The sequence below is a fragment of the Littorina saxatilis genome, linkage group LG13 (genome assembly GCF_037325665.1).
Source record: "Littorina saxatilis isolate snail1 linkage group LG13, US_GU_Lsax_2.0, whole genome shotgun sequence".
Lineage (NCBI taxonomy): Eukaryota > Metazoa > Mollusca > Gastropoda > Littorinimorpha > Littorinidae > Littorina > Littorina saxatilis.
The window spans coordinates 3,386,772-3,409,748 of NC_090257.1; the positions used below are offsets into that span (position 1 = coordinate 3,386,772).

Consider the following 22,977-nt stretch of genomic DNA (forward strand, 5'->3'; position numbering starts at 1 on the left):
TCTTTTGTATGTGTTCAGTACCCTCTATCTTTAACCTCTCTGTTTTATTTGTAAAATAAATCTACATAGTGTTTTTAAACGCTTAGCAACATTTTTGCCTGAGGGACCTTTTCTGAATGATTTACTCATAAAGCTTAGCTTCATGGCGTTGTGAAAAAACAAAGGGACGTAAGCGATTTAAATGTAGACCGGTTCCATATAACTGGCACTAGGTTTGTTATCTCCCCTTAGACAGCTTACGCGGTACGCCCCTGCCGTGTTCTGGGATCTTGACATAATTATTAGTATTATTCTGCACTGTATGATGCTCTCTTCGTTGTCTGTGGTAGATGTTGTGCATGCATACAATAGGGAGGCGTTAATCTTTGTTCTGCTTTATCAATGTGCCAGTTTTTAAACACCCGTATATATATATACTTTTGATCAAACAGAATCTTATGTTTCACAATAATTTCTGTGCCACTTTCTACATTGCACACGCGTGGAATGGCTTCTAAAAAGTTTGTAGCAGACGATGTTTACAAATTACCCTTTTTTCGTGGGCTGCGGAATATTTGCACCCTTTAATTATGAGGCATATATACACTCAATACCACTGTGGATCAGTTGAAGCAAGCGATCATAATATACGACTGAATAGTGATCTACGATGTGCATGTGTGTGACAACATGTGACATATCACTGGTAGTCCGTGATCTGAACGAAAAAGTGCAATCAAAAAGAACCCTTTGTAATCTTGTTGTTTTTGGTTAGTTCAACATTCCGCGTGTTAGGTTTGGTTAATTTTAGTGATTGAAATGGTAGCTTTCATATCCAAATCTGTCATCGTTATGTTGTTGTTGTTGTTGTTGTTGGTGTTGGTGTTGGTGTTGGTGTTGTTGTTGTTGAGCTCTCCTACAGAGTTTGGAAAGGGGTGTGGGCAAAAGACACCCTGTCCCGCCCCTCCACCAACAATTAACAACAAGTCGCGTAAGGCGACAATACAACATTTAGTCAAGCTCAGTCGAACTCACAGAATGAACTGAACGCATTGCATTTTTTCAGCAAGACCGTACACTCGTAGCATCGTCTGTCCACCGCTCGTGGCAAAGGCAGTGAAATAAACAATCCAGAAAAGCGCGGTAGCGATTGCGCTGAGAAGGATAGCACGCTTTTCTATATCTCTATTCTTTTTAACTTTCTGAACGTGTTTTTAATCCAAACATATCATATCTATATGTTTTTGGAATCAGGAACGGACAAAGAATAAGATGAAATTGTTTTTAAATCGATTTCGGAAATTTAATTTTAATCATAATTTTTATATTTTTAATTTTTAGAGCTTGTTTTTAATCCGAATATAACATATTTATATGTTTTTGGAATCAGAAAATAATGAAGAATAAGATAAACGTAATTTTGGATAGTTTTATAAAAAAAATAATTTTAATTACAATTTTCAGATTTTTAATGACCAAAGTTAATAACGCACTCCCGTGTTTACAAAGTGTAGTTTGCCCACAATCGATGTCAAACGCACCATAAGACCATATAATGACGATACGTCACCATGCGCGGACCATAATACATGCATTACAGCTTGTTCTAGCCTCTGAAAAAGTGAGGATGTCAACAAAGCCGCGGTGTTCTCTCCCTTGCATCAACGTTACATGTGTTGCCAAATCTATAAATAGGACGATCCAGATCAAAATGAAAATTCAATATATCTCAACATTTAAGGGGTCCTAGACCACAATATTTTGCAGGGAACTTAATTTAGTCTGTCTCCAGCTGTTGGTAAAGCAATTAGCGTGTATAGTCATCGAGTACATATGGCTTTAATTAATTTTTAAGCCTCCAAGCTGAAATGCAATACCAAAGTCCGGCCTTCGTCGAAAATTGCTTGGCCAAAATGTCAATCAATTTTATTGAAAAATGAGGGTGTGACAGTGCCGCCTCAACGTTTACAAAATGCAGGATATGACGTCATCAAAGACATTGATCGAAAAAATGAAAAAAACATCTGGGGATATCATACCCAGGAACTCTCATGAAAAATTTCATAAAGATCGGTCCAGTAGTTTACTCTGAATCGCTCTACACACACAGACAGACACACACACACACACACACACACACACACACACGCACACGCACACACACACACACCACGACCCTCGTCTCGATTCCCCCTCTATGTTAAAACATTTAGTCAAAACTTGACTAAATGTAAAAAGGACAGGAGGAAGGGCAGTCTCCCCCCTGCCCCCTCCCCGCCAGTTCCGCTACCCTTTGTAGATTTCAGTAAGTCTGTAGTCGGACTCTACCCTTGCAATTAAGGAAGACAGTAACTCTCATATGCTTGTGATGGCAAAGGAGACCGCCCGGGTCTCGTTCTCAGCCAGACGAGCCCGCCGAGCTTGGGACAGCACGTCCACACGGATCTTCTCCTTCATGCGACTGCGCTTCAGGTCCGCGGCCATACTCAGCGTGTAGAGCAGGGGGTTGAGCGCAGAGTTGAGCGGCAGCACGAGGATTGCGAGCACCACCTGGACCTCGCTGCTCACAGCCAGCCCCGCGGAGGCGAGTACACCGAGAAGACCGATGGGGAACCAGGACAGGAAGTCTGTCATCACCACTGCCGCCAGGCGACGCGCCACGATGGCGTCCATGGACTTTTTGGACTTGACGGCAATCATGGAGTGCCTGGTAGAAAAGAGTAAGGAAAATAAGCCATCAACCAGAAACCATTGTTTACATGACATCACTGCATTCTTGGTCTTTTCGCGTGTTTAGGTACTGTCGCACCCCCCACGGGTTAGGGGGAGTCCCATATTGGTTGGGACGAGAAAGAATTTACCCGATGCTACCCAGCATGCCGTAAGAGGCGACTAACGGTTCTGTTTCTCCTTTTACCCTTGTTCAGGGTTCCCACAGGTCATGGAAAACCTGGAAAGTCATGGAATTTGATTTTTAATTTTCCAGACCTGGAAAGTCATGGAATTCCAATTCAAGTCATGGAAAGTCATGGAATTTAACAAAAATAAGAAAGAAAAACAATTAACCTTTGAAATGACAGGACCAGCAAACATTACCGATAATCTGACTGCGTAGCAAATGCTTGACTTGCTTGTCGAAGAGACACTGCGTAGAAACTGACTCAAATTCAGTGCAAAGCAAGCCAGTGTCAAAACTGGCAGTGACAAGACGTAAAAAGTTTGCGTGTTCGGAAATGGCGACCTGTGGATCTAGTCATGGAAAATGTTATTGAGGCTCATGGAAAGTCATGGAAAAGTCATGGAATTTTGTTTCTAAAAACCAGTGGGGACCCTGCTTGTTAAGTGTTTCTTGTATAGAATAGAGTCAATGTTTGTAAAGATTTTAGTCAAGCAGTATGTTAAGTCCTTTGTACTGGAAAACTTGCATTCTCCCAGAAAGGTCATATATTGTACTATGTTGCAAGCCCCTGGAGCAATTTTTTGATTAGTGCTTTTGTGAACAAGAAACAATTAACAAGTGGCTCTATCCCATCTCCCCCCTTTCCCCTATCCCATCTCCCCCCTTTCCCCGTCGCGATATAACCTTGAGTGGTTGAAAACGACGTTAAACACCAAATAAAGAAAGAAAGAAAGGTACTGTCACAAACCCCCCGACGGGCGCTGTGGCGTGGTGGTAAGACGTCGGCCTCCTAATCGGAAGGTCGAGGGTTCGAATCCCGGCCGCGGCCGCCTGGTGGGTTAAGTGTGGAGATTTTTCCGATCTCCCAGGTCAACTTATGTGCAGACCTGCTAGTGGCTTATCCCCCTTCGTGTGTACACGCAAGCACAAGACCAAGTGCGCACGTAAAATATCCTGTAATCCATGTCAGAGTTCGGTGGGTTATAGAAACACGAAAATACCCAGCATGCTTCCTCCGAAAGCGGCGTATGGCTGCCTAAATGGCGGGGTAAAAACGGTCATACACGTAAAATTCCACCCGTGCAAAAACACGAGTGTACGTGGGAGTTTCAGCCCACGAACGAAGAAGAAGAAGTCACAAACCCCCCTTCCCTCCTTCCTACATTCCTCCACCCGCCTCCCTCACCAAACCTGATGACTTAAATGGAATATGGGTCAAGATATTTCTTCTGCTGCCTAGCTGCTGTCGTGGGAAGTCTGAGGACAAACAGTTGAGTAACCGTGAAATAGAGACAGAAAGGTCAATGCCATCCTGATGAGCTGGTCCGTTTATTTTAATGTCGGTGGATTGAGCAAACGAAAGGGGGAAAACAAAACCCAAACTGATCAGTTCTTGGCTTGTATCTATCAACCGTCACTGCATGAGTTTAACTTGAAGAATTCATACGCAATACACACTTCATCTCAACGCCCAATGCTACATCCATTAATCCCATTACAACAACAAAAATATAAACATGCGTGCACACATGCCGAAAAACACACAAACACACTCGATCCACGTTATTCCGAATCATTTCACTAACCTGGTGCCTCTAACCGCAATGTAAATGAGAGCCTGCGCGACGGCGACGACGAGGAAGATGACAAACTTGACGACGTTGAAGACAACGAAAGCGTAGACATGTCCGGGGTAATCATCTCGACTGACGGGCAGCGGGACACACAGACCGGACCGGCTGTAGAATCGCCAGTGTGACGTCACCGGAAGCAGCGGTACCCCAGCCAGCACGAACCCCCCAATCCACACAGCCACGCTGGCCCCATGGGCTGACCACTTTTTGAAGTTCAACACACTCAGCGGCCGACGCAGGATGAGGTAGCGATCAAAGGTCATCAAGCAGACGAGAAAAACCGACACCTCGTTGGACAGGACGAAGAGGAAGCCTGCCGTTTTGCATGCTATGCCTTTTCTCCAGGCGTTGTCCCCAGATACATAAGACCCTCTGTAGTTCCAGTCGGCCGCAGCGACTATGACCAAGTACACGCCCATGATGAAATTGGCCATGCAGAGGTTGGACACGAACACGCTAGCGGTCTGGGTGCTGTCTCTTCGGTTAACGAAGATCCTGTAGCTCATGCTCCCGATGTTCCCCAGCACTGCAAAGGCCGCCAGCGTGTAGACGAAGAAGCGGTAGTAGTTAGAACGAAGCAGAGAGTCGCAGGAAGAGACCTCGTCTTCAGGAGAGACGCACCGGCCGCTGATGTCAAAACCCAAAGGCAGGACGCTTCTGCAGCAGAGCTTGTAGTTGTCAGACAGAACTGTTTCTAGATTGTTGAGGTCTTTGAAGACTGTCAGTGGGAACTCGCTCATCGGACAACCTGTGAGATCAAGCACTCGGAGATTTTTGAGAGCCTGAAACGATTGCCCCACGCTTTGAACTCCACAGTCGGTGAAGTTTAGAACCTCCAAGTTCGGAGCGCCTAGCGACACCAGTGTATCTTTCTGCAGCTCTGCGATGGGTACACGCGAAAGGTCGAGAGTTTTGAGGTTGGAGAGCAAAACTGCAGAAGAAGACGACGACGATGACGAAGAACGATGTGACTGAAACAGCAACGACAAAGGATTGCCAGCCAACGATAACGAACGCAGGTTTCTCATGTCGCGAAAAACTTCCTCTGGTATGACTTTCAAGCTGTTGTCACTAAGATATAAAGATCTTAGGTTAGGCAGTCGAACCCCCTTCTGCAGCTCACTTAACCCACTCTTAGACAGGTCGAGATGGACCAGCTGCCTGTTCTTCGTCAAGTTTCCCAGACTCAGTCCTGACTTGCTAGCGTCTAGGTAGCGCAGTTGTGGGTAAACTTCTACCTGAAAGTCATCGTGACACTGAAATGACAAGCCGTAGCACGTGCACCCCAATGGGCATGTAAATGAGCAGAACAGTTCGTCGTCGTGTTGCGGACACTGGTACAGGCCGTCGCACACGTGGTCTGGGTGGACGCAGGTACCCGACCCCCTGCAGTGGTAAAATCCTGGACAGGTGGTCATTTGACACTCGACTTCATCCTGGAAGATGGTGTAATAATTAGCATTTTAGAGCATACACTGTGATAGGAATATAACCGTTTTTCTGATTGCCAGACTTCACAGTAGATTTTGCCTTGACGACCAAACCAAAAAGCTATATAGCATTTGTAGATCACCTCGTGTTTAAAAATATTGTTGCTCACAGCAAACCAATACGGAGCATTCAGAGGTTTCATACAGTATTCACGGCAGATGATAACAGCTTTTGTGCTAGGTCCTATGTATTAATTCCCCAGCTGTGGAGGGTTGAATATAAACCAGTGTATTGCTTCCTTATTCCAATATTTCTCAAAGGATAACCTTTTTCTTTGCTTCCGTCTGTCATCTGGTCGTATCTGATAATTTAAACAAAAAATACATCACCTCACGCCCGGGACAATCAGCAAGCCCGTTACACCGAAGGAAGACAGGCAGACAGTCCTTGCTGCTTCGCCAGCACGTGAAATGCGAGTCAGGACACACTAGGGATGCGTTCCGTAGAGCTAGAGAAGCGTTGGCACTGACGACTAGTGTAGCTCTATGGTCCAGGTCGATGAAGACGGGAGGCCGGGGAGTTGAGGTTGTCATGGTGATGGGAGTCTCACACTGACTCCCTTCATCGGAACCGTCCTTGCAGTCATGTTGTCCGTCGCATATTTTGTTGCGAGGGACGCATTGCTGTTTGCACAAAAAATAAAAGGTTAGATTTCTTGTTCAAACATGTCAAGTTCACCTAACAATGTTACGTCTACGTATATATATCAAAAAGTCACTCGCATTGAAACAAGCATCAATGCAATGTGGAAATGTTTGACAGGCAAAGTGTCTGAACAACTTTAGAATACAGATATTTGTTTCGTAAATCAAGTCCGTATCGCCATGGATTAAAGGCATGTTATTTCTCGTGTACAGAAAAGTTCAGCTCACCATCTTAGATTTAGTTACAAGAAAACAAACATTATTTTATCAGTAAAAAACCCGAACACTTTGCCTGCTTTTAAAGACAGTCTTATCTAACTCCTAGAAGCAGGGATGTTCCCCCGGACAAGATTTTTCATGTTTTAAAAGAGATCAAGATTTTGAACAAGATTTGAAGAACAAAATGTGAAAGCGATTAAGTTTTAGTACCTTAGTTTTTACAGTGATAGACCTGGTTGTAAAGAGTTTCAAGCATGGAGCTTTCCATGTCAACTGAAAAAGGAAACAGACTTACATCGGTCTGTAACAGCATTTACTGCCGAATAGTTATTTCTTTATTTGGTGTTTAACGTCGTTTTCAACCGTTCAAGGTTATATCGCGACGGAGGGAAGGGGGGGAGATGGGATAGAGCCACTTGTCAATTGTTTCTTGTTCACAAAAGCATTTCAAAAATTTGCTCCAGGGGCTTGCAACGTAGTACAATGTATTACCTTACTGGGAGAATGCAAGTTTCCAGTACAAAGGACTTAACATTTCTTACATACTGCTTGACTAAAATCTTTACAAAAATTGACTATATTCTACACAAGAAACACTTAACAAGAGTAAAAGGAGAAACAAAATCCGTTAGTCGCCTCTTACGACATGCTGGGGAGCATCGGGTAAATTCTTTCTCGTCCCAACCAATATGGGACTCCCCCTAACCCGCGGGGGCAACTGCCGAATGGACTATAAACAATAATATCAAACCAACCAACCGACCAACCAACACCTAGAAGTCACACTAGTTAGAATTTAACCTACCTGGTGCAAGGAACACCTGAACCTGTCACTCCCCTTGCACTCCTCGAAGACACAGAAATCCTCATCACTGTCATCCCGGCAGTCGGTCCGGTGATCGCACACGGAGCTATAGGGGACCCTCTCGTCGGCGCACAGACATTTAAACATGGGCGGAAGTGGCGTCACAGGTGCGTCACACGTGATGAAGTCCTCCGCGAAGCATGTGGCCTGTACGTCACAGGCGAAGGCAGTGTGGGTCATGTGACCTGCAGGACACTGGATGAAGCGAGTTTGGCTACTTTCCTGAGAACGCCATTTTGAAAGTGAAATAGATTCGAGGAGATGTGTGTTGTCCTCTGTAGACTGGTCAAGCGTGTCTTCACGGTCCACTTCGCACAGAACCAGAGCTTTGTAAGGAGTATTACAGTGGATGGTAGTCAGTGTGATGTTGTTGCCGTAGTGGTTGTTGCTGTTGTAATAGTCGTTGTGAAGGTGATGATTTCGGATGGCTGCGCACGCCATGTCTTTCTCTGGCACGATGTCGACGTAGTTGGCGATGGTGCCGTCTGACCACAACCACGAATTTCTGTACCTGTGTATTTAGCGATGACAGAAAAATAGCTGTGTTTGGAGTGCGTCTCCATGAAGATTTTATGCAGATTTGAACTTTAGTATACATGTGAGAAACAGTCTGCCTCCCTTGGTGAAGATTCTGTATTGTAAATGGACAAAATAAGCAACACAAGTTCTGGAATCTTTTATCCTGACTCGCATTAAGGATCTTGTGTATCAAATTTGATTGATTGATTAAACTATGCATTCTGGAGCAAAGGCACCATACAGACGACCTAGTTACCCCATATCATTGGACTAGCTTCAAACCTGCCGACACTTTTTTCAGGTACACAAACAAAGACATAAGTATACATTAACAAATTTAACATAATAAATGGATAAATAAATGAGCTTCCCCTTTAGGTGTATTGTACTTACATGTAGGGTAAACTATCCCTAGCAGGCTGGAGACCAATAAAAACGAGTTCCTCCAAGGGACGTAACTCCAGCAGCTTCATGACCCCATTCATTTCCTCAGGGGAGTTAAGGCTCACCAAATATCCGCCACGCGCGGCACAGGCCTCGTTCGCTTTCAACCACGTGATAGCATCGTCATTGTTTAAAGTAAAGTAACAGTTTTCATTGACAGAGATAAATCCAGGGCCGCAAGATTCTGTAGTATATGCGCACTGCAGTTCGTCTTCGCCGTTGACACACTGTGTGTGTATGTCACACGGAAAATGGTGTTTAAAATCGGGCCAGTTTGGTACCGAACACTGCCAATTGCCGTCTGCGGTCTCTTGCGCGGCTTTCGACGCTTCGTGCAAAGAGTAACGAAGATAAAAAGATCTGCGTCTGCTTAACAATATGTTCTGTGTTTCGGTTTTGTTGTAGCGTAAGATCAAGACATCTGCTGAAATCACACGAGGAAAAGATGAACCTCTGTCGCCACATGAGAAGAGATAGAGAATGTTGGACGATGCAACGCTTTCATTCGCGATTGAAGCATTATCGCCAGGCGTCGTGGAATTCGCGCTCGAATTCAAAACAGCATTCGTCATTTCTTCAGCAAAGGTGAAAGGTTCTGTGAAGGACGTTGTATTTGAATAATGGATGATGAAGGGTAACTCAGTGTCACTACTGCAGGGCATAGTAAGAATCACATCGTTGTCGCGTACATGTAGGCTGACCATGAGCACGTGACCTGAGGGTACCTTTAGCATGAACCACTGGTTTAACAATTCATGCCCTCTGGAACCATCTGGTGGCGGAATGATGGAACCTGAACAAAAAATGGTGATTGTTTTTCGTTTAAATTTGTGTGTGTGTATATATACGTGTCCAACTTCCGGCGCCTTTGTGAAAAACATTCTTCTGCTTCTGACATAGGACAAAGAATAATGAAAGCAAAAGTCCAGGCACAGTTTCAAAATTAAAAACTTCAAGCTTTACGTACAGGTCTTTAAGTTTGTTAAGAAAATGTTAAAGGCGCTGTGTCCAAACTATATATAGAAGACTCGAATCTTTTAGATTTTGCGTGCCTTTTGGATTTGTACAGCCGGGTCTCTTGTTTTTGTGGCTTACGGGTGTTATGTTTGATTTTCTAATATATGAGACAGGCATAGCCTACGTTCTCGTACAACCTATTAGACATGCAACCGCCAACCCCAAACAAGAAAAACAGAAGAAATATAGACAGACAGCCAAAGGACTCAAAACCGGAAATGCATGCACTCACCCATCCAAGCAGGTTCCAGTGATAAGACAACGCCGCCAGAAACCGTCATCCCTAACCGTTCACGACCTTCACCTTCTTTGACCTCCAAGGTGAGAACAACACCACCGTCCTTTCCAGTACCCAAGAACAGTATCGTGTCTTCACAATACTTTAGCATTTCTATTCGCGTTTCAACCGCCAGTATATCCCCAGAACCCGTGCAGAAAGTCACGTTCAATTTTGGAATCCTCACTCTGGCGAAAGTCAGATCTGGAACAATTATTCTCAAGGCACATGTGGACCCCGCTGCAAAGTGGTGGGTGTCATCCTCATCTTCAGTGGAATTGTGTGAACTGGTGTTTGTGTCTTCTGGGAGAGTGCTAGGATCCGTTGTTGCTGGAGTGCGTGTGGTTTCGTTCTGATTGGAATCAGTACTGTTCAGAGCGTTGTTGGTGTCTGATGGGTGGGTGCTACGTTCCACCTTTGTAGGACTGCGTGTGGTTTCGTTCTGACTGGAATCAGTACTGTTCAGAGCGTTGTTGGTGTCTGATGGGTGGGTGCTACGTTCCACCTTTGTAGGACTGCGTGTGGTTTCGTTCTGACTGGAATCAGTACTGTTCAGAGCGTTGTTGGTGTCTGATGGGTGGGTGCTACGTTCCACCTTTGTAGGACTGCGTGTGGTTTCGTTCTGACTGGAATCAGTACTGTTCAGAGCGTTGTTGGTGTCTGATGGGTGGGTGCTACGTTCCACCTTTGTAGGACTGCGTGTGGTTTCGTTCTGACTGGAATCAGTACTGTTCAGAGCGTTGTTGGTATCTGATGGGTGGGTGCTACGTTCCACCTTTGTAGGACTGCGTGTGATTTTGTTCTGACTGTGACGAGAACTGCGAAGGGTTGCGTTGGAGTTTTTGCTGAAGTTTTGCGGTGGTTTAGTGGTGGTTGACTTTTCTGTTCTGTTATTTGTGCTGCTTGCAGGATAATGGTGCGCTATGTGCTCGACTGCGCCGACTTTTGGCTTGTGGTTTTCGCTGCTGGTTTTATCTTTGCTGTTCTTGTCTGTTTCTGATCCACTGTTAAATCTGCTTGGTGTCTGGAAAAGATCATCGTGTGTCCTGTCCAGTTTAGTGGTGGTTTCTAAAGCCATTTTAGCCAGTGTTTCTTCGTTTTCAATTGTGTATGAATTTTGAAGGCCGTCAATAAAGTCTCTCATTTTCAGATGTACACTTGGTACAGAAATTATAATGTCAATCGCTAGTGTAGCAAGCGTGCTGTTCTTTCTCAAGCACTGTGATACTACTCCTGCAGGAAGTGTCACACTGCCTAGGGTTGATTCTACGTACGTCACGTTCTCTGAGACGTCTTGCGAAGACAGAGTTCTTGAAATGGTCGTCATATTTGAGTGGCTCATATACAAAGGGTTATTGTTTTGAATTCTAAAATCAGTTCGTGTGAAACTTGTACTTCTACTTTTCTCAAAACCCTGAGAGGAGATAACGTCACCACTTGAAGATGTCACGACAACTGCTGTATGCTGTTTCTGTTCGTGGTCGTTGTTAGGTGTTGTAGTGTGAGAAATGCTTCTGGAAGAGCTTGGATTAGAAGTATGCTGTGCTGTTAGAGGTTGGAACATCGTAGCTACCAACACGAAGAATGCCGCTTTCGTAACCACACCCAATGGTATTTCTCTTTTGTGTTCCATGCTGTATGGCTGAAACTGAATAAGTCATTCCGTCTTCAGAGTTTGTACAGCATTTATCACCAAGACAGACACAAAACTTTGCAGGCGGTCCCAAAATTGGTTATCTCAATACACAAAAACGCAGTTACCATACGAATCTGTCAAATATTCACCACCAACACAGAGAGAAAACTTTGCAGGCCGTTTTGAAATTGATTATTTTCGTACGCACAACTGAAGACAAATGCATAGTTACCTGGTGAATTATCTAAACATTTACCACCAAAACACAGAAAAGGCTTTGTAGGTGTTCTCGAAGTCCGTTATTTCAGCGAACACTAAGAGAAATACGCACGCAGTTAGTCTATTGATCCTCCTAAAACTCAGCACCAACACACAGAAAAAAGTTTGCAGGCGGCCTCGAAATTCGTTAATTCAGTACGCACTGAGAGAATTCATACGCAGGTTCCCTGTGAATATTCTTAAAACTCACCACCAACCAAGGCACCACACTTTGCAAGCGTTACCGCCCTGATATGGCCCTTCGTGGTCGGCTGGGCGTTAAGCAAACAAACAAAAAATTTGCAGGCGTTCTTGTAATTCGTTATTTTAGTTTTATGCACTGAGAAAATGCAGTACGTACCTTGCAAATCTTGCTAACATTCATCATCAACATAGACAGAACACTTCACAGGATGTAAGCTATGGGTGTGTGGCTGGTAATAATCGAACGTTGCAGTCTCTCTGCAAGTGTACCATTACATCCTGTAAAACAGAAAGTCAGTGACGATTTAGGAAAGGGTCTGTTTTTGGATTTGTTTGCCTAAATACTGTACATGATTGAAATATTGAGGCAGTGACACAACCGTCGAACGCTGAAGAAAGAAGAAATATTGAGGCAGTGACACAACCGTCGAACGCCGAAGAAAGAAGAAATATTGAGGCAGTGACACAACCGTCGAACGCACACTGAACTCAGTTCAAAATGAGTTACTTCCCTTCGGGTTTCCTTTATCCCTGACAGGATGCCCTTGTTTTCCTTCTCTGGAGAGGAAATCGATATTTTACATATTTAGAGCTTTTCGTAATGTGTTCTTGATATAAGCAGATTCGCGATCGTCGATAATGAGTTTTCAAGATGTTGTGTAATTTTTAAATTTAGAAAGGAATTGTTATGTAAGACACTTTCAAGCGAGCTATCTTTCGCGGATGTATTTACTGTGCAAACAACTCTAAATATGGCAAAAGTGTCACGTAATAATCAACTTTGTCACGTGATCATAACAAAATGGCTACGGAGCGGACGACTTTTTCCGTAACCAGTTGGGAGTGATGCAACAATATGACGGTCTCCTTCCCACAGCAGTCTCAACATTTCGACTCGTTTTGACCTTTGAACGATGTCTTTATCATAACTGTGAAGAACATAACGGAAATAACTGTCGAAGTCGGCCATTCTACAAGCACGTTCGTCTTTCGTCTGTTATCAGAATAATCAGCGAAAAACATATGGGAGATAACTCTGTATTCTTGTTTTCATAGATTTCCCTTTAATGCGCGTAGTAATTATTCATCCTGTTAGAGAGACCATGAGGGATAGCGTGGACCGATGATTACCAGAATGCCGTCGAACGCTGAGGAAAGAAGAAATATTGAGGCAGCACAGGTGTCCTCTGCTAGCGTTATGGATAATAGCCAGCGCTAAAAAAAAGGTAAATCGATGAACAAAATCGGGGCTTCGACGCAGCAGGCTTTGCATTTATTTCACCAACTTGCATAAATACGAAGATTTTGTTCGAGTTTATCAGTGAACTTGTCACTAAATTTCAATTTAGGGAATGTGCGTTGGGCTTCTCGAGGTTGAATTTACCAGAAAACTTGGCCAAAATGTCTTCTTCGCTATTATTTAAAGAATAAGTCTCTTCAAGGAACACGTGTATATGCCGCATCATGACATCTTGAAACTTTTACATGACGCAAGATCGCCTGTTAATCCTACCATTCTGGGATAGTAAGCGCATTTTTGTTTTAATTGTATGAAAAGTTACGACAACGACCCTGTACGAGAGAAAAACACTGTTATGTTACTCATCCGTACTTCATGATAAACTGGTTCATGTTACGTCTTTAACCTTTCAGCTTGCGCACAACAGCAGACATTGTCTACACAGCTAGAGCAAGCTAGGAAGGTCTTCCTTCTTGCTGGAGGTTTGTTGGGGGACATTTGTATAGATCGATATTTATCTGGATACCTGAAGAAGAAAGGAATAGGTCTTACTGATATTATAAAGAGGTTACGGGAAAACGCCAATACTGAACCAAGACAGAATGACGTCATTTTCCTCATCTCAGTTTACCGGTGTAACGTCCTGTTTGGTGATCTAGATCAGCACTTTTCAGGACGTGTACGGGAACGTGTACGTGTAACGTCATCAAATCTAGGTTTTACGTCACGCGTTTGCCAAGATCTGCAGTCTTGGTGGGAGCAAAACAACGTATGCATTTGGAACATTGGAAAAAAGTGAGTCACGGGTGACGCAATATCTACACGTACACGTACAGGTCTTTGCTACACGTTTGACCATCTAGAACACTGTAATCCGTTGGGGCGGTAGAACGGGTTTACACCGACAGAAATTGACGTCATCTCTGTCACGCTTCTCTACTGAGAATGCAATCGTTTTCCTCGCAATCTTTGTTAGGTTTCACCTGCGGTCCCGTCTGTTGAAGACGTTCTATTGATCGATGTCTCCTCCTGTTTCATTGCAAGGCTCATTTTATGGCCGACGTTCCGGGGTAGTTGGTGAAGACAGTGCATGTCACTTTGCAACTGTCCTTACACAACAATATAATGCACATTAGAATAAAAATGTGTGTATGTACGTGCGTGCATGTGCGTCTATATGTGTCTTCGTATGTGTGTGTGTGTGTGTGTGTGTGTTTGGGTGTTTCTAGATGTGTGTGGGCGCGCGCGCGCGCGCGCGTGTGTGTGTGTGTGTGTGTGTGTGTGTGTGTGTGTGTGTGTCTGTGTATGTTTGGGTGTCACTGGATGTGTGTGTGTGCGTGTGTTTGCTAGAACAACTACGAGAAACCTGATGATACAAAATCAGTGCATTTTAATTGTCGGCTTATCCCAATGATTATGGTTAGCTTAAAGCTAGGCAATATCACCAGTCAAGCATGATTTTTCAAGATCGCTACCCAAACTCACCAAGAGTCTGAACATCGGTTCCAAACGACATTAACGCTACTTGAAAACCATTGAATGACAACAGTATAGGAAGTTATTAACAATCTCCTTTCACAAACCATTTGCACAAACCAAGGAAAAGAAACACGTCACAATCAAAAAGTCGTATTTTCTCAAATGTTTTATTGTTATGTCTGTAACGATCAGGTTACTCAAACTTCTTCTAATTTGTTGTCAAGTTGTATTTATTTATCTTTTTTAAAATGAGAAAGCAAACAAACAATTCTGTATGTCGTTGATGTACAGTCCATACTTTCCTCTCTTCCACTATTGTTCAGTTCTTTGAATAACCGCTTTTCCTTTAAATGAATGTTGTAATAACAAAAGAAGTCATTTTCAATCATAGTGTTTAAAACACAATGAGTCTGTTGCAAGATACCAAACTTTGCTGGTAGCAGTATGTGAAACTCAGGCAAAGTCACAAACCCGATGATACTGCCATACGATATATAACACATAAATACGATTCATTCAGTAAACCTTAATATTATATTCAAAAGAAATAACGTTGTAATTGAATCTAGACGGAAAGTAATTATTTGGAGACTAATTTTGAATGTTACCATTAGAACGGTTAGTCAACATCGTGTAATTTATGTCAATGACAGGTTTTAGCCACTGGGATTTCAGAATTCAAAGGGTAAGTGAGTACCTTTGTTCATGTTTCTATATTTGTGCGTCTACGTTCTGGTGAGTACATGTTTGATTTTTAAAAGTTTACTTTTTTGTAGTGATATTACTCTGTTTCTTTGTTTTTGATTCGAAAGAACAAAAGAAATCATAGAGGATAACATTCGAAAACAGTGTCCCAGATTAATGATCTCCGTAAACAGGACTGCAACGTAATTATGTCCCTTCAATATGAAAATAACGTGTACGGAACGAATCCAATGGGGTTTTTTTTCGCAACTAGGTTGTCTCAGCTTAAACACATTGCCTTAGTTCTATCCGTATGCAAAATTTTTTACCTTGCAACAACACATTTGGACACAATGTTCTTGAACATTATTTCAAACAGAAATAGACATCAATATCGCGCAATGGATATCAACGCGGGCGCGTTTCCATTGAAGCTTGGTTGTTCTAGAACTGGCAGTGAAGGTGAGTACCCTCATTGATAGCTTTTCCTCCCATCTGCCTACACTTTGTGGTGTATTCAGGAGTCCTGCCGTCACGTCGATTCAGATCCACAGCAAATCCTGCGTAGTGAAACGACTTGCAGCTATGACAGCCTCCGGCAAGCTCGTTTATCTGCAAGCCGATTGGTGGAAATTGGTCAGTTTTGAACATTCGAAAATTATTATGGGTCATGTTTGAATTCTCATAATAGCAGTAAGCTATTTGTCGTATTAGAATGTTCACATTTGCAGAAGTCGTCCTATTTGAATATTCACATTTGTTCAATGCACGCACGCACGCACGCACGCACGCACGCACTGACGCACGCACGCACGCACGCACACACACACACACACGTACACACACACACACACACACACACACACACACACACACACACACACACACACACACATTTATTCAATGTGAAGCCTCAAACGAGGAAAAAGAAGAAGCAGAATGGGTTGTATCTGAGTTTTTATATTAGCCGAATTTGTTATATTTGAATGTTCACATTGGCAGAATTTGTCATATTTGAACTTTCACATTAACAAATAGAAACGTTTCGTTTGGTGTTGAACCGTAGAATCAAAACATAACCCTAACTGACCACTGCGCTCACGTTGAATCTCAATCTCGTTACGATTTCTTTTGCGTGTGGTAGATGATATTAATTAAATTAGGCAGAGCGATATACCAAGACCAAAGAACAAAGCTCTGTAAGTGAATACGACATGCGTAACATGAGTAAACGAAAATTATGCATCTCCAGGCACCTGAGACATGCAATGACATGCATTGGGATAAAAATAAAAGCCACTTTCGTCCTAAAATATATCTTTCCTCGTTCTCCAACGCACTCTAACTGCCACGTGTCAATTAAACGTTTCATAAACTTACATTTGTATTATTAAATATCATTTAATTAAAAATATATCATTAATTAAAAATAAATTATTAACGATTCTTGATTTCGGAACGTTCATTCGAACTTTTTTGTATTAGGCCCCCCCCCCCCCAAAAAAAAATAGTCTGTTTACGGTAACATAGGCCCAAAAAATAGGGTCGGTAGGTCGGGATTTGTTTTCCCCCAAAAACATATTTTTAAGCTATTTTGCCAAAAAAACCAAAGATTTTTTTGTTTTTGATTTTTTTTCTTTTCCCAAATGCAAAAAAAAAAGTCTAGGGTCGCGCGAAAAAATAGGCTCGGTCGGGATACCGTAAACAGACTATTTTTTGTTGTTGCCTTATGTGCTAAGTTGTATGACACTTACCGTGACTTTACCGCTGCTCTGGAGGGCAACCAGGTAACGTAGCAGCTTCTCGTGCAGGCAGATGGACCCACCGGGAGCCGAGCAGCTGCAGGTGCTTTTGTAACTGTGGTAAAGAAAGACGTACTTTATGATATCTGGGATGGTATGCACGAACCGAAAGTGGGTGCCACCCAAACGGGAGAGAACAAACCGCGGAGTTTGATTCGTTGAAATTACAACAAATCTCAATTTCAACCAATCCAACACCACGGCTGGTTCCCGACAGGTAGGTAACTTTCTCGTGGACCTCGGCCCTGAAGACGAACACTTAATAAGAGAGATCAAAGATTTGATTTAGGCCGGCGAAGTCCTTTGGGACATTTGAATGAATAATAATCCCAAGTCACCCCTCCCATATCGCCGCCAATTATTTCTGCTTTGTAGTCAGTGACATTCCGTCCCAACTCTTCAGAATTTGTCTCTGTCACACACACGCACACACACACGCACACACACACACACACACACACACACACACACACACACACACACACGCATGCACATGCATGCACGCACGCACTCACGCACGCATGCACGCACGCACCTACGCACGCACGCATGCACACACACACACACACACACACACACACATATACACACACACGAGCGATTCGGTACCTCGCCACTTAGAGGGCACACCAAAAAAAAGCACCAAAAACAAGTAGCGTAAGCAAAATCAATACATTAAGTCAATCTATGGAGCTCACAGAATGAAACTGAACACACTGCTTTCTTTTCTACCAAGACTTTTTAATCATAGGCTGGCCAAAGCCTTGCGGCCGAGAAAGCGCTGACACATTGTCTCGTTAACACAAGCCAAATGAAGATAATTTCCATACAATGGATTTACTTGGAATTTAAACAGTACCTTATTCAACAATGTATGGATATAATATATAATAAGCATGTTTAGGATCAACATGCTTATCATATAGTAGGCCTATATCCATGCATCGTTAAATAAAACACAGTTTTTTGATATTTGAGCTTGTTTTCAATCCAAAAACAACATACTAAATATAGCAGTTTTTGATTCAGGAGATGCACGTGAACGCAATCATTATTAAATCTGTCTGCGTAAATTGGATTTTAATCACAATTTTGTTGAACAAACTAATTAATTATTTTGTGAGCTTCCGAACGGAAATGCAATCGGATTTGTTAGTGGTGGTGGTGGTGTGGTTGTATTGTTGTCGTTGTTGTTATCATTATTAGCATACTCACCTGGATCTGGAAGCCCTTCCCCCGGTACACATGTCATTCAGGTTTTTGTCAGGAGTCGCGTTGTCGCTGATTTGAGAAACGTGTGTTGCGAAGGCGACGACCCTACTCGAGTCGCGCAGCTGACACGCTAGACGTTTCTGCTCCGCCGTGCAACCTCCGCCGCCTGCAAGATGGACAGTTTATACAGTCGGTGGTTTTGCTACATGTTTCGTTAACCGTTATCAACGTTAGGAAGAGCCGGGGATTTCGTCAAATCGCTATAAAAAAAAAAAGTAAAAAAAAAATGGTGATGTTGAATATGAAATGTTGAAGGGTATACCAAGCTACCATCTACTCGTGGTCAGTAGCGTTATAGGATGTCTTCATGATGAGCCCTGAATCGCTCACTCAGGAGTGTGCGGGCTGGGGGGGGGGGGAGGGGGGCGGAAGGGGGGGGGGAATTACTGGCATATGTCGTAATGTGTAATTTACAAACACACACACTTACACACATACACTTACACACATACACACACACACACACATACACACACACACACGCACGCACGCACACACACACACACACACATACACGCACACACACAAACACTGGGGAACATTTGTCCTGGGGGCAGTTGTCCTATGATGTCAGAAGGCTGGGGTTGGGTCTTTTCAGAGGGTCAGTTATCCTAAAGGGCGAATATCATCTGCTGTCATCATGTTCACGTCTTTTCATTCATAACAAGCTTGGTAACAAATAACACTGTCCACATGTAACAAATCCAAATTGCCAATGGTTTGGGGCTTCAGGTGAGACGTGGATTGACAAAGTAAAAGCCAATCAGGCTGCTTGTTTGATTTGTGGAACCATCGCGGCTTTGGATTCGTGTTTCTGAGGACAACGACTGTAAACGTTCACTCTGAAAGGCCCAATCAGTGTTGGACATTACCGTTACGACTCATGGTCATTTTGCAACTTCCCGCAGTGGGGCACTGCGGTTATGAAATTAAAGGCCCCTCCTGTTTTTGGAACCGCAGGAGCTTTCTAGTTTGCTGTTAGGTAGATTTTTGGTTCCTCTTTCCTGTCATGCTCTCTTTTTCTTCATGAATTCTTTTCTTTTTTCTGCCTTCTTGCTCATTCACCTGTGTTTTTTCCAAAAAATCTCTTCTCTTGCCGCTTGTCTCGCGATTCATGTATAGTTTAATCTGTTAGTGTTCTGATGTAAGCCCAGCAGTAGATAGGTTAAGCCTATTTTAACATACTGGAAACTGGTAATCTTCCAGTAGGTATTAATTTAGTTTTACTAAAGCCTGCTGGGACACAAGTAATGGGTTAGTGCATTTGTAAACAGGAATCGCTTGACAAGTGGCCCCCTTCATCCCCCCCTTCCTCGTCCTGATATGGCTCTGCGTAGTCGGCTGGACGTTAAGCAACAAATAAACAAACAAACAAACATTTTGCAACTAAGCTGTGTAATCACACATGTCGCAACGATTAGCCTTGAACTTGAAACATTTAAAAGAAAAGGTACATGCTAAAAAATGACTGACCTCGCAAATAATTATGTTGGCAGCTCTGTGCATTTTTACACTGAAAGAATAGCGACGTAAAGTTTACGTTTGACGTCACATTTTTAATTATGACGCGATGGATTTGAACTTCTGACGCGTTTTTGGGCCCCGAATTGCATTCTAAAAAGTCGTCTCCCAGTGGGTGATTGTGCGTACTGCTGCACTACCAAAATGATGACCCGAAAAACGATGGTTGGTGGCTTAATTGTTTTGAGACCAGCATTGTCTTGTTGGACCTCGGGGAGCATAACGCGCTTTGTTACATTTTTATCAAGCTCGGCCTTCTGCCTTGGTCAATAACGATGAAACAAAAGACGCTATGGTCCCCTCGGACCAACAAAAAAGCTGGTCCGCCAACAATTAAGCCACCATCTTGTTGTGCTCCTTTGTTAAAACATATTGTTTTCATGGCTTTGTAAATTTGTATTTGAAAATAAAACACTGTTTAAACCAATGAAGCCACCAAACATCTTATAATACCCATTCTAGGGCCACTGCCTACAGTGGTGTATTCTTGAGGACTTACTGATGGGCACACAGCAGACGCGGGTACTCGAGCCACTGCAAAGCCGCCTCTCGTACACTCCCCCGCAAGAGGCGCTGTTCGTCTCTTGGCAAGTTCCTGATTTGGCGTGGCATTTTGAGTCTGCTGATGCCACTGCAACAAAACATGAACGGTAGAACTTACTTTAGGGGATAAACAGAGAATGGAGTTGAATTGAACTGAATGGATTTTTGTTTTCTGATGGTGATATGATAAGCATGCAGACATTATACTGTTGGTGGGTTTTTCTCTGTTGTTTTCTGTCACTCAGGGGTACCACTTAAAAATCAAAAATAACAGGATCTCTCTCTCTCTCTCTCTCTCTCTCTCTCTCTCTCTCTCTCTCTCTCTCTCTCTCTCTCTCTCTCTCTCTCTCTCTCTCTCTCTCTCCCCCCTCTCTCTCTTTTCTTTGCAGCAAATTGTATCAAATATCATGTTGTCATAAACTTTCATTTAATCGCTGAAAAGTTTGTTAATGAAGCAAGAAGCAACTATTTAATCATTTAAAAAGAAACTAAGTGAAGCAAAACGTACCTTTCATGCAACAGGCAAAGCTGAAGAGAACTACAATTAAGGCACTGCAAGCGTTCATGGTCATTCTGAATCTGCAAAAACAGGTTTTCATCACTGTTAGCAAATTTCTTGTCTCCTGGCATCAGCAGAACAAAGCAACTGAGAACACAATTAAAGGCACCCTCTGTCTCGTGTAATATATCAGTTTATTGCCACAGATTTAGCCATGTATTAATTGGGCGAAGTCGACTTTGCGAAGTTATCTTCACGAAGCTCGCCGCAGGAAGCTTTCGCACCGAATTATTGGTGAAGATTTTTTGCAAAGTCGACTTCGGGCTTAATTTAGGACAACCTTAACCTGAAGAAGGATGCTCCCCGCCTTTATAAAAAAAAAAAAAAAAAAAAAAAAAAAAATTACAAAAATCGGGCAAAAAATATGGGTTCAAGCATCCTGCATGCAACTGAGGTCAAAAAAAAAAAAGGACAACCTTAACCCAAGGCTTTTACTCTTTAAAAAAAAGTTCAGGACCTTTAAAAGTTGTCAGATGACATTAAAGTTGACCGTGTCTGTCCCGATTCGAACCCGTGACTCGCGGATCACAAGTCAAGTGCTTTACCAACTGAGCTACCACCCACCCCTCCCTTTCAATTCACATGGACAAGAAGGCAAAACCACTCACCGGCGCTGCAAAAGTCTCGTATGTCACTTTGTACAAGTGGTAGCACATTTATACTGAAATCGCAGGCTCATATACTACTCAAAATAAAAACAGGCATATGACATCATTCTACACATGTTTTGCTTTTTACGCAGGCTCGTATATACTGCTCACAAAAAAATTAGGCACGTGAAATAATTCAAAAAATGCCTTGCCTTTTATGGAGGCTCACGTGCACTGCTTACAAAAACAAAACGTGTGTGTGTGTGTGTGTGTGAGTGTGTGAGTGTGTGTGTGTGTGTGTGTGCGTGTGAGTGTGTGTGTGTGTGTGTGTGTGTGTGTGTGTGTGTGTGTGTGTGTGTGTGTGTGTGTGTGTGTGTGTGTGTGTGTGTGTGTGTGTGTGTATGGACGTCCATGTGCACTATTTCAGTTTCGTTATATTTACGGGTACATGCCTTCTCCTCCTCCCGCACCTCCCCCTCCTCCTCTTCCTTGTCTTTCTTCTTTATCTCCCACGTGTTCTCTGTTTGTCTCTGTTTTTCAACCTCTACAGTGGAACCCCTCCCCCCCCCCTTCAAAATCTTAGAAAAACTTGTCATAAAAAAGAGTGAGTCTTAAAATTGAAGTTTATATCAGGTTCAGAGATTATGAGATGATGAATATGTGACCTCACTCCCTGGTGCATAATTATGATGTTGACCTTGACCCAATTATCAGAAAGTATTTTAGGAAAAGCTGCTCTACTTTTAATTCACCTGAGTAATCCGTGAGTCATGTGATTCAACAGTGTTCGTCTGTATGGACGAGCGTTTTGGCGACAGAACATTCGCGATTACAAAAAAACACACCACTTAACGTTGACTCCCCCCCCCCCCCCCCCCAGATGTTTCTCTGTGAGATAACAGGCCTTAAAAAGTATAGAGTTTTGAATTTGGGGGTCTTCAAATGGGGTTCCGCTGTTTCCCCACCCCAATCCCAACGGCCAGAAGAGCAAACACCCGACAGACTCCCCTTCCCATTATGAGAGGGCAGGGGCGGATCAGTTCATTTTATGGGGGGGGGGGGGGGTTCCAAAAGTATATTATGAAGATATGGGTGCGAAGCGCCGAGCCGACGGCGCAAAGCGCCTATAGCTTTCTAGGGGTTACTATTTCTAGGGGGGTCCGGGGGCATGTCCCCCCCCGGAAAATTTTGAAAATTTTGA

The 22,977-nt window shown here is 43.2% G+C and overlaps 2 protein-coding genes across 2 annotated transcripts; both read right to left on the reverse strand.

Moving 5' to 3' along the window:
- Window positions 1–1,834: 1,834 nt before the first annotated feature.
- Window positions 1,835–6,196, reverse strand: LOC138946298 (G-protein coupled receptor GRL101-like). Its single transcript, XM_070317836.1, has 2 exons — window positions 4,465–6,196; window positions 1,835–2,686 (listed from the first exon to the last, which is right to left on the reverse strand). Exons 1-2 carry the CDS (start codon window positions 5,928–5,930, stop codon window positions 2,335–2,337), a joined length of 1,818 nt encoding a protein of 605 aa, XP_070173937.1. The 5' UTR covers window positions 5,931–6,196; the 3' UTR covers window positions 1,835–2,334.
- Window positions 6,197–15,032: 8,836 nt separating this feature from the next.
- LOC138946300 (lysozyme 1-like) lies at window positions 15,033–21,818 on the reverse strand. The gene is made up of 6 exons (XM_070317838.1): window positions 21,795–21,818; window positions 21,136–21,206; window positions 20,584–20,715; window positions 18,507–18,669; window positions 17,244–17,346; window positions 15,033–16,101 (listed from the first exon to the last, which is right to left on the reverse strand). Exons 2-6 carry the CDS (start codon window positions 21,197–21,199, stop codon window positions 15,934–15,936), a joined length of 630 nt encoding a protein of 209 aa, XP_070173939.1. The 5' UTR covers window positions 21,200–21,206; window positions 21,795–21,818; the 3' UTR covers window positions 15,033–15,933.
- Window positions 21,819–22,977: the final 1,159 nt, after the last annotated feature.